This window comes from Neolamprologus multifasciatus, chromosome 6 (assembly GCF_963576455.1).
Source record: "Neolamprologus multifasciatus chromosome 6, fNeoMul1.2, whole genome shotgun sequence".
NCBI classification, from domain to species: domain Eukaryota; kingdom Metazoa; phylum Chordata; class Actinopteri; order Cichliformes; family Cichlidae; genus Neolamprologus; species Neolamprologus multifasciatus.
The window spans coordinates 3738042-3753956 of NC_140444.1; the positions used below are offsets into that span (position 1 = coordinate 3738042).

The window sequence follows — 15915 nt, forward strand, 5'->3', positions numbered from 1 at the left end:
GAGACTGAAAAAAGAGCCCAATCGCCTTTTCACTTGTTCACACAGAGAATATCACTCTGTTCTCTCTCCCTGCAGCCCACCCTTATCTCAGCCACTCTCAAATATTGATTTCTTTTTTTTTTTAAAGATAAAACCATTCACGTCCAGGAAAAACGAAGCAACGTGTCAACGCTGCTCTGCTTTAATCAACCCCAAATGCACCGCAGAAAACAACCTCTGCAGCCTCACCAGGGTCTCGCCGTTGTGCATCCAGTGGTCAGTCCAGGCTGTGCCGTCAACCCCCCCGCCCGCCCACCTCCTCATTATCTCTGCTCCTAGATCTCTCCCTCTCCCTTTTTCCTAACTAGAGTGGGCAGCTATAAAAAGGCAAATGGACAGTCAAACACAGACCCCCCCCCCCTTGCCCATTCCCAGCTGCTGCCCTGCCCCCACCAGTCCTAAAAACGCCTCCCACCAGTGGGATCGCACGATATGTTCTGACAATGCTGCAGTTTATTGCACACGTGTGTGTTTCTGATCACTCTGTAAATCAGCGCTCCTTGCGTCTCGTCTGCCCGTGCATGCGTGCCCTCCGCCCGGCCCCAAAGGTTTTCAATCACGGCTTTTATTGCTTTTCTTTTTTCTCCCCCTGTGTTTCTTTGCCTCCATTTTGCCATGGAAACCCAGCGTGCATTGTAACGCCTTTGTGAGTTCGCGTTCTTTCAGCTTTTTTTCTACACGCCGGTGGCTGGTTGCCACCGGCGGGCCGTGGGCAGCAGCCAAGCCTCTCAAGGCCGTGCACCGCTCAGGTGGGCGCTACAGCGAGTGTTGTTAGTTACGAGACGTCGGTGGTGCTGATCTGAAACGTCCACGAAGCACTTTAAACACTCCAATACAAGTCTGCTTTAGGGCTCCGTGGTGAGGTTAGAAATTTTTTTACTGAGCCTCGATTTAAAAGACGAGCCACCCGCTTACTTTTATGCTCCTTTTTTACAGAGACGGAAAAATCAAGCTGCAGTTTCTGGAATTGCTCAACAGTCTCTGAACTTACAGCAAGAATAGGAACGTTATTATGTGTCAGTAATGAGGTGTTTGACTGTGTTTGTGTTTTGGGGGGGTGCAGGGCGGTTAGTCAAAGGTTAAATGTGGTTATTGACGCTATTTTGTAGATGCCGGCTGAGCTAATGAGCTGTGTTTTTGTTGTAACTTGAAAAGCGGTGCAACAGACCGGCAGACAAGCGGAACATGTAAATTCTTCTTCCAGTATTTTAGGCTCGTTTTAAACAAATATTATTTTGCCAGAGATGACAGGAAAAGGAGGGCAGACGTAGACGGGAAATGATGGATGGGAATCTTTCAACAGTGGAAAAACAAAACAACCTGAAAGAAACGGTGCAGACAAAAGCAGAAGAACAACAAAACCACGACCGGCCAGTGGAAATCACATTTTTTTAATCTTATCTTTATTCTAACTATAAGCTGTGATCTGTTAAAGTTCACAAATGAAAAGCACATGAACAGCTTCTAATAGATGTCGTAAGATTTCCCCAAAAAAAGCAGAATCTTTGCCACCTGGAATATTTTCAATATCAAAAAGAGACCACGTGCAATACTCAAATTTCAAAAGTATTGACTATAAAAGCTGAAAGGTATGGATTTCATTATGAAATGGAACAACCTGTCAGATCTTCACAACTTTAAAGCCACATAAGGAGAAATAAAAGGAGAAAGCTGACATTTCCTTTATTATGTGATGATGATGATGTTTGTCTGGTGCTAATATGAAGCTTAAACAGTCAAAGTTGATTCAGTAAAGTGAATATTTACCGCACAAAGGTGCAGGATGAAACCAATAAGCTGTCTTATTAAAGGAGGATGAAAGAAAACGAGCAGAGCTGGAAGGAGAACTGCACGTTTTCTCTCACCTACATTAAACTGCTTTAGGTTTGAGTCGTGTCCACAAGTTTTACAAAGAGGAGGGACGACCACAGGAAGCTAAAAGCTGTTTAAATGTTGATTTGAAGCGTACTGTCTTTGCCAGCAGAGCTCTTTGCAATCAAATATTTAAACCTGTGAGTGTAGAAGTCCTTAGGCCGACCCTGTGCTTTTAGGATATGTGATCTAAGAGAAATCAAAAACAGTTGTTCCTCACTAAAATGAGAAAGATGTTTTTCTCTCTCCAGAACACTGAGGCTGTGATTTCGAAGCACACTGTTGTACCAGATGGAAAAACTTCGTTATGCACAGACAGTGTTGGGGAGTAACGGAATACATGTACCGCCGTTACGTATTTAAAATACAAAATATGAGTAACTGTATTCCGTTACAGTTACCGTTTAAAAAGGTGGTATTTAGAATACAGTTACTTTGTTGAAATAAATGGATTACACGGCGGTACTTCCCTGTTTCATATTGTGGCGGGTCAGGACTGTTTGGGTTTTGTTTGACAGCTACGTTCTGTTGTTCCAGGCGGCAGCGTTACGGTTGCCATGGTTACAGGGTGACGCTCTCTCTCTTCGTGTTTCCTGGGTGAGAGAGGCCTTTTTGTTGTTGTTGTGCTAAGCTAATAGGCAGAATGCTACAGGTATAGCTCTAAAGAATGTAGCATCATAGGCAGTGTAGTCCGTGCTGCAGGGAGAATGGACTGCCATACCCGTTATGTGTCTGTGAGCGAGGGAGGGAGAAAAAGGAAAAGTACGAGCTGTCATCGAGCAGAAACGGGAGCTGGAAGCATGTAAATATAATAATAACCACTGCAGCCAAGAAGAGAGCCTGACGAGCCCAGCTGTAAGTAAGCTATTAAGACTCGACTGTACACCGTGTTCGTGTTTTCCTCCAAAAACAATAAGTTCTGTTGCAGCAGCCTTTCAACGCCTCTCTCTGTCTCTCGCAAGCAAAGTTGACCCAGACAACAAAGTAAAGCTAGTTTTCAGCTACGAGCCGACACGAACCCACCGTATTAGCCAGAGGTCCCTTTACTACGGTTCGGAGCCGCGGACCTTCAGTAACAGTAATAAATCACAGCAATAGTACATTCATGTAGTTGTAAACAGCATGATAATATATTAAGTAATCCAAAGTATTCAGAATACGTTACTTTCATTGAGTAATGTAACGGAATACGTTACAGAATACATTTTGGGGCATGTATTCTGTAATCTGTAATGGAATACATTTTAAAAGTAACCTTCCCAACACTGTGCACAGATAATAGTAAAACGTACAACTGTGGCACATGTGACGCATTAAAAACATCATATTTAAATAAATAAGAAGTATATAAATGAAGTGAGGAGCATGCATCGGCAATTTTAGAAGCAGTGAAAGACAAACATTTTCATCAGTGACCCTTTTTCAGCCTCAGTTTTCAGACTATGTTCGGATCTTTAAAGGCACTACATGCTGATACGTCCTCCCGTCACTGAAAACCAGCTTTGCTCATATGGTCGCTCCAACCTCCTTCATTACTGCGTGTTACTAATTAGGCGTCTGTGTTGTTAGATAGTGGATAATCTTTTGTAACAGATCCGCCTTAGGGATGAACGTAAAACATTCAAATGTCACAAGAGTTTGTTTTTTTTAATCCATCCTTAAAAGTTTTGATTATATTAAATAGTTTTTGGCAGTTTTTAAAGCGTTTCAGCTGAATCATTTGTTCCCCCCTTAAAATTTCACCTCACATTTGAAATTTTGTCAATTTTAAAGCTGAAACCAAAAATTAAATCTGATACAAATATCTGAGGGTCACTTCATCCTCCTGCACCACAAGACCTTTGTTAACTCCACAGGTTGTGGTCAAAGCTGATCCGGTGAAAATGTTCACCTAACACTGAAAACACGCACGCGCTTTTGTCGCCCATGTTTTTGTCTCAGTTTGCGTCACTCGTCCCCTTTAAAGAAAAACCTAAGTATGACTCGAACGGCGGTTTTAGAGAACTGCTGCTCATTCAAGCAACAAGTGCATTCAAACTAAACATGCACCTGGAGATCTGCTGCGCATGTGTTCAGGGATTTTCTAACTTATTTTTATCAGCAGGAGAGAGCGTGAGCTTTTATTTGCCTTTATTTACACGCGTTAGAGTCGCTTGTTTTTCCCGTGAGGGGGATGGTAGATGATTTAACAACTATAGGCATAAAAAATCACACAAATATAACTTCACTCACTATAAACAAGTGAATGCTGTGCTCAGATCATATACTGATTTCAGTGATACTGCAAATGCACTTTTACGACTGCCTATAATAACAAGCCCCGACTGTTAAAGCTCATCTGTAGACAATATTGGGATACGAGTATTTAAAAGCTTTTTTCCTAATTCTCTTCCAACTCTGCGTCAGAGATGGGAATAAAGAGAGGGACACTCAGCAGCTGCAGCACACAGATACAGAGCCATGACGTAAGATTTTCCACAGCCAGTAATAAAATGTGTCTGCGTTTGCAGGTACGGACCATAAAGGGCAGATATCAGCTGTTTATTCACCTGAAATGAGGCGAATTCTTAAAAGAAAGAAAAGTAAATGAAGTTTCAGCTTCAGACGAGTTGGATTTTGAAGTAGCTTTCACATCTGGCCACAAGATGGAGTTAGATCTCCTTAAAAGCCAAGTCTGGAGCCATGTGGACGCCCTGAAGTAACATCAAACCCCGAATCGGTTCTTTGTTTCGCTCATAAATGTCGTTGGCTGCGCGGGTTTAGGTTCAGAGAAGGAACGTTTGTAGATTAAAACATCGTCGGACTCGTTCTGAGTCTCGCCGTCGGTGCTGCTCTGCTGGATTCACACGCTCTGCTCTTTGTTGCTCCACCTTGCTGAAAATGCGTTCCTGTTCCTTTAAGGAATTCACGGCGGTGACGTTGCTTATATTCCATATTCAGAGAAAGTCCAGCGGCGGAGTGTGGAATCTCCTCCTGTGAGCGCAGTTCTCCTCTGTGGTGCTGAGCGAGAAGCAGGTAAGATCTTCTTCTTATCATTACTCCTCAGACTTACTCTTAAGTTCCAGCAAAAAAACAAAACCAAAGACGTCTCCTGGAATTAACAGCAGCACATGTGCTTCTCAATTTCATTTTGACCATGTGAGAAAGTTTCCTATTGATGTATTTTAACGCAAGAGCTTCAGTTAATCATGAAAACCCTACAAACGGTGTGGTTTTTATTATTTATTAGAGTTGATGCGAATAAATAGTTGAAACAATCTAAAATATCATGAAATACTTTGTTGACTCGGTGGAAACTGACAGGGGGCTTCTTTAAAAAGTGCACGTCTGGATTTTTCTTAAATAATTTCGAGCGTCTGTGTGTGCTCGTTTACGCCTGCTCCTGTGCACAAACCCAGCAGGAAATACATGAGCAGTGAACATCATCTCTTTCTCATAAGGCTAAATGTAGAGACAGGGTCGAGCAATCAACCGTGGGCTTTTTTACCCACTCTTCTTTTTTTTTTTTACACTGTCCAACCAACAGGAACAAAGAGATGCAAGTCTTGCTTCTATTTCTTCGCAGGCCTTGTAGAAATAGTAAAGGGGAGGTTTGGGGGGCTCTTTTATTAGCATTGAGAACATCTGAAAAAGTTAAAATTGTCTCACAAACGGTCAGATAAAATGTGACACAATGAATGTAAGAAACAAACCCGCGTTTTAAAGCGCTCTCATTAACCGAATACTGTAAATCCCCCCCCCCCCTCCCCTCACAGAACGTTTTCCTTCATCATGAGCACAGAAAAGCATCCTGAATTCACATCCTCAGAGGCAGACGGGATGGGTGAGTATAGGCGTTCCTTGTCTTTTAATGTGATTTAGATGATGAGGATGCACGCATTCCTGCATCATCCTGGCTGAAGTCGTGCCTACAAACTCTGTGCACGTACGTGGAGGGATTTGTGCACGCTGCAGCTGAAAGCAGGTCATAGCGTCGGGGTCACGAGCAAGACTTCCTGCATATTTACTGTTAATCGGGAGTTTTAATGTTCATTTGTTGCTACGGGAAACACTTTTAATTGAGAAGAAACGCGTGGCTCAGTTTTAACACATCCACTCAACATGTTACTTTCTCAGATGTTGCAGATGTGAAGTCGCAGGAGGAGGAAGAAGAGAAGGAGGACAACTCATTTAGTGAAAATGGAATTCAGTCCGCTGGAGGTGTCGCAGATCCACGTATGTGTACCCACACACACACTCACACTCTCTCAAACACACACACATATATATATATGTATATGTGTGTGTGGGATTGGTGCTACAGCTGTTCTTTACACGTCTTTTGTTGGGTTTTTTGCCTGATCAGTTCTAGGAAAAAATGGAGGAATGGTGCTACAATACTTTCATACAATGAAATAGATTATACTGTTGAGGACAGGAAATACAGGAAACCATTTAGAGTGGCAGAAAAAGTAGAGGAGGGGGATTAAAGTCAGTGAAAGGTCACCTGTAACCAGAGCCAAGTCGAGCCAAATCCGGCCCTTTGCAAATCCTCTTCTTTTATGTTCCTGATCATTTTTTATCCACCTATTTGTAGCTGTGGCCATGCACCTCCACTGCACCTGCGAGCTAACAGGCTAGCTATCGCCGAAAGCACCAAACGGCATCATTTGCAGCTTAATTTTGTCGTTTGAATCAGCAAAACCAAATTTGGAGTCAAAGACAGGGAACTGCTGCTTCGCTGAGCTCACAAGAGGAGCGCAGCTGCGAGCGCAAAACGTTTTATCAAACCCGCTCGTAAAATGATGGAAACGTGAAGTTTCATTTTTATGCGCAGCCAGTTTCGTGGCAGGTGACTGGAATGTGTGCAACAGGTGAAACAGCAGAGATCTTTAACTGTGTTTTAAATGAAACTTCCCACGCGACCTTTCAGTTGTGATGCTCGTCTCTGCAAAAAACTTGCACAAAAAAAAGCAGATTTGTTATTTTGCTTTTACATCAGAGGTTTCTGGGTTTAATTAGCTAGTGTTCGTGCCGGTAGCTGTCAAATTTATGCATAAACGCTTATCTGAATACTATAAAGCCAAATAAATATTGTTGTGTACTAGCTGTGGACCAAATCATTGTGAGAAGACATAAATTAAAGCTCGGCAACAAGCTGTGTCTGGTATTTGCATGTCTCATTTTCCAGGGTTTGACATGAACTACATCAAGGTTGCACGTGACGAAGAGGTGCTTGATTGATTCGATAGGTCATCTATCTAAAGTTTCATTGACCGCGTGCCGATATAGAAAGTAAGAGAGCGAGGCCTGCAAATACGCATTCATACTGTATCTGATCAGTGGATGGTGGTTTATGTTCGGAAACGTTGTTTTTCACCAGTTAGCGAGGTGACATTTCTTGACACCGATGGTATATGGGTGCATGATGCCTCAGTGGTTAGCACCATCACCTCACAAGAACAGTGGGCTCAGACTTGTGTGGCCGTAGCTATGTGGAGTTTGCGTGTTCTCCCAGAGCTCCGGTCAGTCGTGTTTCCTGTTCCTACTGGGCAGCAGTTAATATGACAGCAACCAGAAAAGTAATTGGATAAAATAGAAACATCCATCCTGGATTCTTCCTAAAATGCAGTCAGAATGCAGAAAAGGAGACAAAGAGATGATGAAACCTTTGAGCAAAAGCTCAATCTGCCCGTGGTGTGGATGGTTCAGACAGCCCAGTATGACAGGAGCCCTCCAAAGCTTGGCCTGGCTCATCAGACCTACTGGGTCTGTTTTTATTGGGCAAGTTTAGAGCCCAAACAAAGCAGTGATGCAAGAAGTAAAAACAGATTCAGCAGAACGCCTGTGAAAGAGAAGCATCGAGCCTTTGCTTTGTCTTTTTAGCTGTAACATCACTGCAAAGTCAGTTTTAACCTCAGTGTGTTAGACACGGTAGGACTTATTAGTCTGCGATGATGTCTACAACATATGTGATGAAACTGCACAGAAACGTCCCTGGGTCCGAGTCCTGTTCCTGCTGCATCACAGTGTTGCAGGAAACCTTGAGGGCTGCACCAAAAACCAAAGGTTTGCACTCTGAGTCTGGACGTAGATGAAGTCATTTCACAGAAGCCTAAATCTGTCTCATCTCCAGCATTTGGTGTCATTAAACTCAGTCTGAGACGTCTAGAATCAGACCTTTTTTAACTCCTTGTGCATGGTGAACTTTGGTCACAAGAACACTGATGAGAACCGGTCACAGCAGAGTGACCAGAAAAGCTCCTTCTGTTTCTGCATCATTACTCAAAACTTCTTCTTCTTGTAAATTTCTACTAGGAGCCTGATGACAGATAACACAGAATTAAATTTAATCTTTCATGTAGAGACCCTTTGATTAAAACTGACTGAGGCTGTCTCCAGCCTGTGGTAGACATGGTCTGGTTTTACTTCGTGCTTCTGCGATAAAAGCTGCATTTTTAAAAGCTCTCTTCTTGTCATCGAGCGGGCAGAAACCGTGACAACTCCGTTTCACGCGATATTTTTAATGTTGAATTGTTTTGACTTTGTCATTCAGCCCTAACTCTCTCATTTCTCACTTAAAAAAAAACAGAACGTGGTGTTACAGACAGCGCTCCTCTTTATTTCTGACTGCCACCCATCTATCTACCCCGCTGGGTGCACTTCCTAAAGCCCTGCTCTGCGTCTAATGCGCAGCCTGCGGTTCACTGCTTTGAGACACTGGACTCTATATCGGGCCTCTCGGAGCTCTGTGTGTGCAAAGTTTCCATAGCACCTCTGAGCGCTTTCCACAATACAAGGCGCTGCTCTTCAGCTCATCATCAGTCACCGCCAAGACCACAGTGTGGTTTTTGGATGGAACTGAATAAGCTGGGGGGCTGGTTAACGCTTGCAAGAGGCTAGGTGAGAGGTCCTGTACATTGGGCTTTAGGACTCTGCGTGTAGGCAGATGTGGTGTTAATAAATGAAATCGCTAAATCCTGCATGGAGAAGTAGTTTGAGCTGAGCGTGTGGTTGAGAAACCAGAAGAAAAAAAACAAAAGTGGGAAAATCTTGCTAGTATAGGTGATGTAATTGGTGCTTGGCTGGCTGAGGGGAAACTGAGAGGACTTTTAGGTGCACTTTAGCATCTTTTAACCCTTAAATTTGGATGCTTTTAAGCCTTTGTGACCAACGTGATGAACAGTCTGAAATGACTCTTTAAAGGCAGACGAGGAATTAGTGTTGTCTGTCTGAGGCGCCTGCTCACTCGCTCTCTCTCCTGCCCTGGTTCTAGCCGCTGTGTAGAGGAAATGCCTTTGCCTTATCTCAAGCACACATCTTCTGAATCTCTCTGTGACGCTATGCATCGGCCCAAATTAGGCTACCCACACTTTGGAGATGTGCTAGTACTAATATCTTGCTATCGACCTTAAATACAAATGTGGAAGTAAAGACGTGACTCTGCTCACAGCTTATCTAAGCTCCTTTGTTGGAAAATGCTCTACACATTCCTGTGAAATGTCTCTCCAAATGCATATTTTGGTTGTCCCCCTCCTTCCACTTTGCTCAGGTGTGATAAAGACCGAGGCTGAGGAGATGGAAGATAACGAGCAGCTTCTCAAGGCTGAAAAAGACCAAGAGATTGTGCCTAAAGAGGAAGCAGAGGGAGGCAGTGAGGACGGGATGGAGGAAGGTTTTGATGAGGAGAGGACAGAGGAAGAGAATGATGAGGAGAGGGACGTGGAAGGGGACGAAGAGGGAGACGGCCTGAGTGAGCCGCAGGACCTGTCGCTGGTGGACTACTCGCGTTACGACGGCGCGGCCCTCCCCGACGCCGGCGCGGCGGCATCTGCCGCCGACGCGGAAGGCGCTTACGCACCCGGAGCCGGGCCGCCTCGCATCCAGCCGACAGGCAAGCTCAGCTGCGACATCTGCGGCTTGTCCTGCATCAGCATTAACGTGCTGCTGGTGCACAAGCGCAGCCACACGGGTAAGCAGAGGGACGCTGACCTCAAAGATCGCAGTTGTGCAATCGCCGCGCTGTTGATGGCCCTGAGGTCTCCTTTTATTGACTCTGTCGAAGCGATTAGGAACACACAATCGTGTGCTAACAGACGGATTGTGAAATAGCCTCTATTGTTGTTCATATATTGCACAGATGCACTAACTGAGTGATTTGATCGCAGTAGCAGATAGGTCAGCACAGCAGACTGCTGCTGCAGTCATCGTTCTGTCATAAAATCCTGAAATGAATGACAGATTTCCTGAAGTGATGACCGAACCGGCGTGCTCAGAGCCGAGTTATAGTATGGAAAACAATACTCTGTCAGCTTATCCATAGAACTGATATATCGAGTTATCGGCGGCGCACAAAAAAATATCAAAAATGTGAAAGTAGGTCAGAAATTCTCATGTTGCTACATTTTAAATGTTTTCAAAATGAGTCACGAAGATTATTTTTGTCCCGTCTTCCATCAGTCTGACTAACAAAGCAGAGTTTAGCTTTAAGTCATCGCAGACAATTATTATAATTATTATTATAATCCTGTGCTGTGAGATTATGTGATTTTGGGCTTCTGAAACTCTCAAATCTTAGTGAGAAAAATATTCTAGCAAAAACAAATTGGGGTTACGGTTATGATAGAGTAGATGGGGTACGTAAACATGAAAGCAAGCTATACTTATTTAAATGGCACTTTTTACCCACAGATAAAAGAAGACACACACAGCTGCCCCAATAAAACAGAGTCTAGAGCAGTACACGGATTCAAAGGCATAAATGTCCTTAAGCATGTTACTTAAGTGACTTTAGCTGACTCTTAAAAGAGATGACAGAATCGGAAAAACCTCAGAGGTGAAGCAGAGCGTTCCACAGGTCGCCTGCTATGGTCTCGAAAAGCTCGATCACCTCGTGTCCTTGGGCGGGGGCGTGGAACAAACTGTAATTTCAAGTTGTTGTTAGACCTCAGTGGGCGAGCTGAGGAGAGAAATTGAGGAAAATCCGCTAAACGTGAGGAAATCTGATGGTTAAGAAGATAACCACGATCCACCGTCTGATGCAGTACTCGCTTACTCGAAAGGCTCGTGTGTCTGTGTGACATTTAATCGCTTTTGTTGTAAAACGTACAAACATTAGAGCTGCAGCCGAGCAGCGCTAGTCTTCGTTTGGCACCTGCGAGCCTTGGTTTCTGACATGGGAAGTCATGCACAATCTGCTTGGCAATTGTGCGGTCGGAGTCGTCCGTGAGAGCGGTCTTTTCTAGGTTTGGACGTTGCTTTCTTCCCCTTTTAAAGATGGTGAATGATTCTGTGTTTTTTTGCAATTCATCGTAGGAACAAGAAAACAACTAAAGTCACCCCAAAAAAAATAGAAGCCAACAAATATCTGAGCTATTGCAAAATTTCCACCCAACAAGAACATAAGAATACCACAGTGGGGTTTTTTTGTTTTGCTTATGGGAGCCTCGCAACAGGTGGTCGAAATCAGAATAAGTCGTGTGATTAAAGAAGCCGGTGTCGTGTGAGAACGTGCAGGATTGTTTCAAACGCTGTGTGTTTTCAGGCGAGAGGCCATTCCACTGCACTCAGTGTGGGGCCTCCTTCACCCAGAAGGGAAACCTGCTTCGCCACATCAAACTGCACTCCGGGGAGAAGCCTTTCAAATGCCCGATGTGCAGCTACGCCTGCCGGCGACGTGACGCTCTGAGCGGGCACCTGCGCACCCACTCTGGTACCAGGCAGCCACACACACACACACACTGATAAGCTCTGATACTGTATGCACCTGCGTACAGTACCATGTTGGTTGCTTTCTCACTCCTTTTGAATCTGAGGTCTGCTGAGGCTGCATGGCTTTTCCAGTAACACCTCGCCATGCATTCTCATATGGTTACACACATCACATATGATCATCTTACTCATTCACCTCTGGAAACTTACTCATTCACTTTCAGTTCACGTGTTTCTCCTGCACGGCCTCCGATATGCACACCATCATCAGTTTTGTACGAAACCGCGCGCTTAACGAAGTAATGCTTGCTTCATGCCGTCGATGTGTTTGAGTGTTTAACTGAAACCTCTGCCTCGCAGTAGAGAAGCCCTTCAAGTGCAACCATTGCAGTCGCAGCTACAAGCAGCGCAGCTCGCTGGAGGAGCACCGAGAGAGGTGCCATGTGTACATTCAGAGCAAAGGTCCCGCCGAGAGAGGTGAGCACACACTGTCTCACCACCACGCTTGTAAGACGACTCCAACATGTCTCCGAGGGACACTCGGTTCACACATGCACACATAGGTGTTAAAGTTACGAAGGACGCGTGCATTTCTGCAGCTCGTGCAGAAATGCACGCGCTCGTGCAGGTGCACACTTAACAGATCCTGTTTTTATAGCCCCATTAAAAATAACAAGCTTATGGCTACTACCCCGCACTTACAGCTAAACGGGTTATGGCTGCTGTGGCGTACAGGCTCAGCGTGCAGAAGGCCGCTTCTCATCTCTCTACCATCAAAGGGGAAGCTAAATAATGTAGGGCAAATGCTTCAGCCCAGCCACCCCGACACGAGCAGGAACACAAACGCACACCACCTTACCTCCCCCTTCCCTCCAAATAAAAAAAACAGAAAAGCCTTTATGTACTCAGAGGACAACAGCACGGTTGCGACACGCAGACAATGCTCTGTTTCTGTGGTCACCAAATGTCGTAAGTTTATGCCTGATAGTGCCGTAGTGGTGAGGAAGTACATCCTCATCCTGTGGTCTCCTCTCCTGTGCTGGTGAAGTAAAAAAGCAACCAGGAAGTGAGGTCAAAGGAGCGTCTGCTCTCAAATTAATATCTCGTTCCTCCCGGCGTGACTGCGCTTCTGCGCAGCTGCCGTGCTTTTTTGAGTTTCTTCCTTTTTTTAAAAAAAAAAACTGACTTCAAAGGCTGATGGACAGCTGTGCACTCATGACACTGCCTGATCAAAAAGAGACTTCGTTTCCTTATCTCGCTCTCTTTCTCTCTCTGTGCTCTTCTGCTGCCAAGCAGAGGACAGCCACACATCCAGGACTCAGATGGGTACTGAGCGTGCGCTGCTGCTCGACAGGCTCGCCAGCAACGTAGCCAAGCGGAAGAGTTCAATGCCACAGAAGTTCACAGGTAAGAGTATAAACACCTGAGGCTGAGATTTCTCTTTAAAAATGTGCTTTTATATCTTTAAGGAATATTTAGTGGCTCCGGCTTTTATACGTATTGCCTTTTGCTGCGCTTTTATGCTGCACAGTACAGAATTTGAAGTTGTCTGTCTGAGCTACTTGTCTGTCTGTCTGTCTATGCTGGCCTTCATCTGTCGCCAAAGGGGGTTTGAGGGCAGACCACCTGCCTCATACCTGCACACACCACAGAGTGGCCCCCACTGCCCCAAATTCTCTGCAGGAATTGTGTCATCGGTGGGTATTGGTAATTATTGCACGGTTAATAAAACAGTGTCATGCACATGAAACCTCTGAGTTCGATTACTAACTGCTTGTGTTTTGATTTGATCTGAGATAATTTGAGCTGGTAATGATCAGAAGTATCAGTTTCGGTAAATGGTTGACTTGCCACAGTGATTTCCCAAACTTTATGGGCGTATATACACAAACACGCACACACGCACGATGATTTTCAATAGCTTGCTCTCACCTTTCTGGTTAGGACTAACACTCAGTTGTAGTTTCGCAATCGAGCTTCGAGCTGCTCGCAAAAAGCACGAGTGTTTTGGCAATTAAAAAAAACAAAAAACCCTCCTACATCTCCATCAGGTTTACAAATGAAGTGAGATCTTTCAATATGACAACCACAGGAGGAAAAAGAGAAGTAACCACAGAGAGCAAACAAGGCGCGAGGCGAGAAACGTGAGCAGGTGTCTCTCTGTCATTACACCAGCTGCACTGCAGAGGCCTTCATCTGCGTCGTATGCTTCCTCCCTGTCCCTAACTGCTGCCTCGGGATGCTGCCAGGCTTTAAAGCTGCTTTCGTCCCGTCGACCTGGCGCTTTCCAGGTTTTCGCTTTTTCCCGGCGGAGCGAGAAACCCAGTAAGGGTCTAAATCTTTTCCGTCTGTTTTAACTGCTGCTTGCTAACTGTGTTGTTTCTTTGCCCGTGCTGCTGGATGACGTTTGCGAAGTCTCCTCGTGCTGAGCTCTTTCTTGTCGTCTAGGCGACAACGGCGTGTGCCTGGACCTGAGCTTTAACAGGGATCTGATCCACCGAACTGATGTCAAGGATCCTCCGTCGGGCTCCCCGGGGCCAGACGCCCATCACCAGCAACAACCGATCCACCAAGATGGGGACCAACCGCCTTCCCACAGGCCCTACCCCATCCCGTTAGCCCGTGGCGACATCACTCCCATGGGCCTCACCAATGGCCACAAGATGGCCATGCCGCTCCTGGGGATCCCTCACGCCTCCCAGCCTCCCCTTGGCATGGACTCTTACCACAACGACAACCAGATATCCCAGCCTGTCATGTACAGCTTAGGCCACCTGCTCGGGGGGCTGAATTCCCAGAACGGCATGCCTCACCCACACACCCAGCCCATCCCCCTGTCGCCTCTCGAGGCTTTGCGAGTGATGCGAGCTGACGGGGAGCCCGTGCCCGGGGCCGTGTACCCCTGCGGCCACTGCAGGGTGATCTTCCTGGACTACGTCATGTTCACCATCCACATGGGGTGCCACGGCTTCCGCGATCCGCTCGAGTGCAACGTGTGCGGCCACCGCAGTCGGGACCGTTACGAGTTTTCTTCCCACATAGCCCGTGGCGAGCACCGCCTCGAGTTGAAGTAGACTGCAGGCACGACGGCAGCACTGCATGAGAAAAACAGCAGATTAACTCATATAAGTAGTGTCAGAAATGAATGCATGAAGTAGCTATCACTCTCTGCCTGTGTGTGTGTGTGTGGGTGTGTGTGTGTGGGTGTGTGTGTGTTAGAGAGGGAGACGTTATACGAGTGTAACGGGTTTCAGGGTGTTTTTAGTCATACTGTAGTCATCTGAAAAGATGGCCTGTAAAATGTTCACGCAGGAGCACTTCTACCTCCTTTTTCATGCATATATTTGTACTTAATGGTCCCTGCTGTAGCCGCTGTGTATATCCTAATCCTCAGTTCCACATGTTCATTCAAATGTTCCAAAAATATGAGCACTTATTACATTTATCGTGTAAATGCTTTTGTTTTTTACCAGTGTAAAGATGTAAGTAATAAAAGAACAGCTCTTCCTTCGTCACACACAAGCCGCACCACCGAAAGACTTTTAGCTTCTCTTGGCAATTCAAGACTGCAGAAAAAAAAAAATCCTATTATCTCGAAGGTCACATGTCTGTTTTTTTTCTCAGCTGTGGTTTTCTGAGTGTAGTTCACGGCTTCAAAGGACACATCACTCTGCTTCTCACTCCAGATATTGTACTCATTTAGCGCTCCCCACAAGTTGCTTCACAGTTTTTCACAAGACTTGTAGTCACACAAAACACACAGTGTTCAATTACATTTCTCACTTCTGTTTGATTTATACAGCACCGGTTCCCTTCACACTGTGAAAAGGCCGTACAGTGAGACAGAGGTCCCGTCGTTACATTTAACCCTTGAAAGTACAAAACTGCACTACATGTATGGAGGACAGAGGTAAAGGAGAGAGAAAAAGGTGGATAAAAATTCAGTTTAAAGTCAAGCTGAAGGCCTCGAAATGCGTGTGGCAGCAGATGAAATCTTCTAGGTTCCATTAAGGAGGGAAAAAGAGACTGATCGCTTTGTTCCATGCAGTACGTGTTGACAGATTCTGAAAACGATGAAATGTACGGCTGGCTGAAGCTGCCAAAGTTAAAATAAATACACATGTAAGTAAACGGCTCAATTAATGTGGTGAATGTGTTGAAAATAAATGTAGGCCTTTCTTATTTTGGGGACTGCACAACACAACCCAATATTTCTATTTTAATTTGCTTCTGAATGGTTTTTTTATATAATTTCTAAAAGTATTTCTGTATATTTTCTTTCGCCTTCCTGTTTATGTCCTCGTTTATTTCTAT

The 15915-nt window shown here is 45.1% G+C and overlaps 1 protein-coding gene across 4 annotated transcripts in view; it reads left to right on the plus strand.

Annotated features, from left to right (window-relative positions):
- LOC146516167 (zinc finger protein Aiolos-like) overlaps nt 1-15123 on the plus strand; it is a 36974-nt gene extending 21851 nt beyond the window's left edge. For 2 of the 4 annotated variants that reach the window (XM_085164097.1, XM_085164098.1), the window contains 8 exons: nt 4852-4926; nt 5667-5746; nt 6037-6126; nt 9443-9862; nt 11435-11602; nt 11962-12078; nt 12898-13008; nt 14050-15123. In XM_085164097.1, coding sequence (XP_085020223.1) covers nt 5683-5746; nt 6037-6126; nt 9443-9862; nt 11435-11602; nt 11962-12078; nt 12898-13008; nt 14050-14675 — 1596 coding nt within the window. In that variant the 5' untranslated portion in view covers nt 4852-4926; nt 5667-5682 and the 3' untranslated portion in view covers nt 14676-15123. Of the gene's footprint in view, nt 1-184; nt 4927-5666; nt 5747-6027; nt 6127-9442; nt 9863-11434; nt 11603-11961; nt 12079-12897; nt 13009-13407; nt 13411-13776; nt 13927-14049 lie in introns of those variants that run through there. The other 2 variants (XM_085164100.1, XM_085164099.1) reach the window with 2 other exon arrangements.
- The last annotated feature ends 792 nt before the right edge of the window (nt 15124-15915 follow it).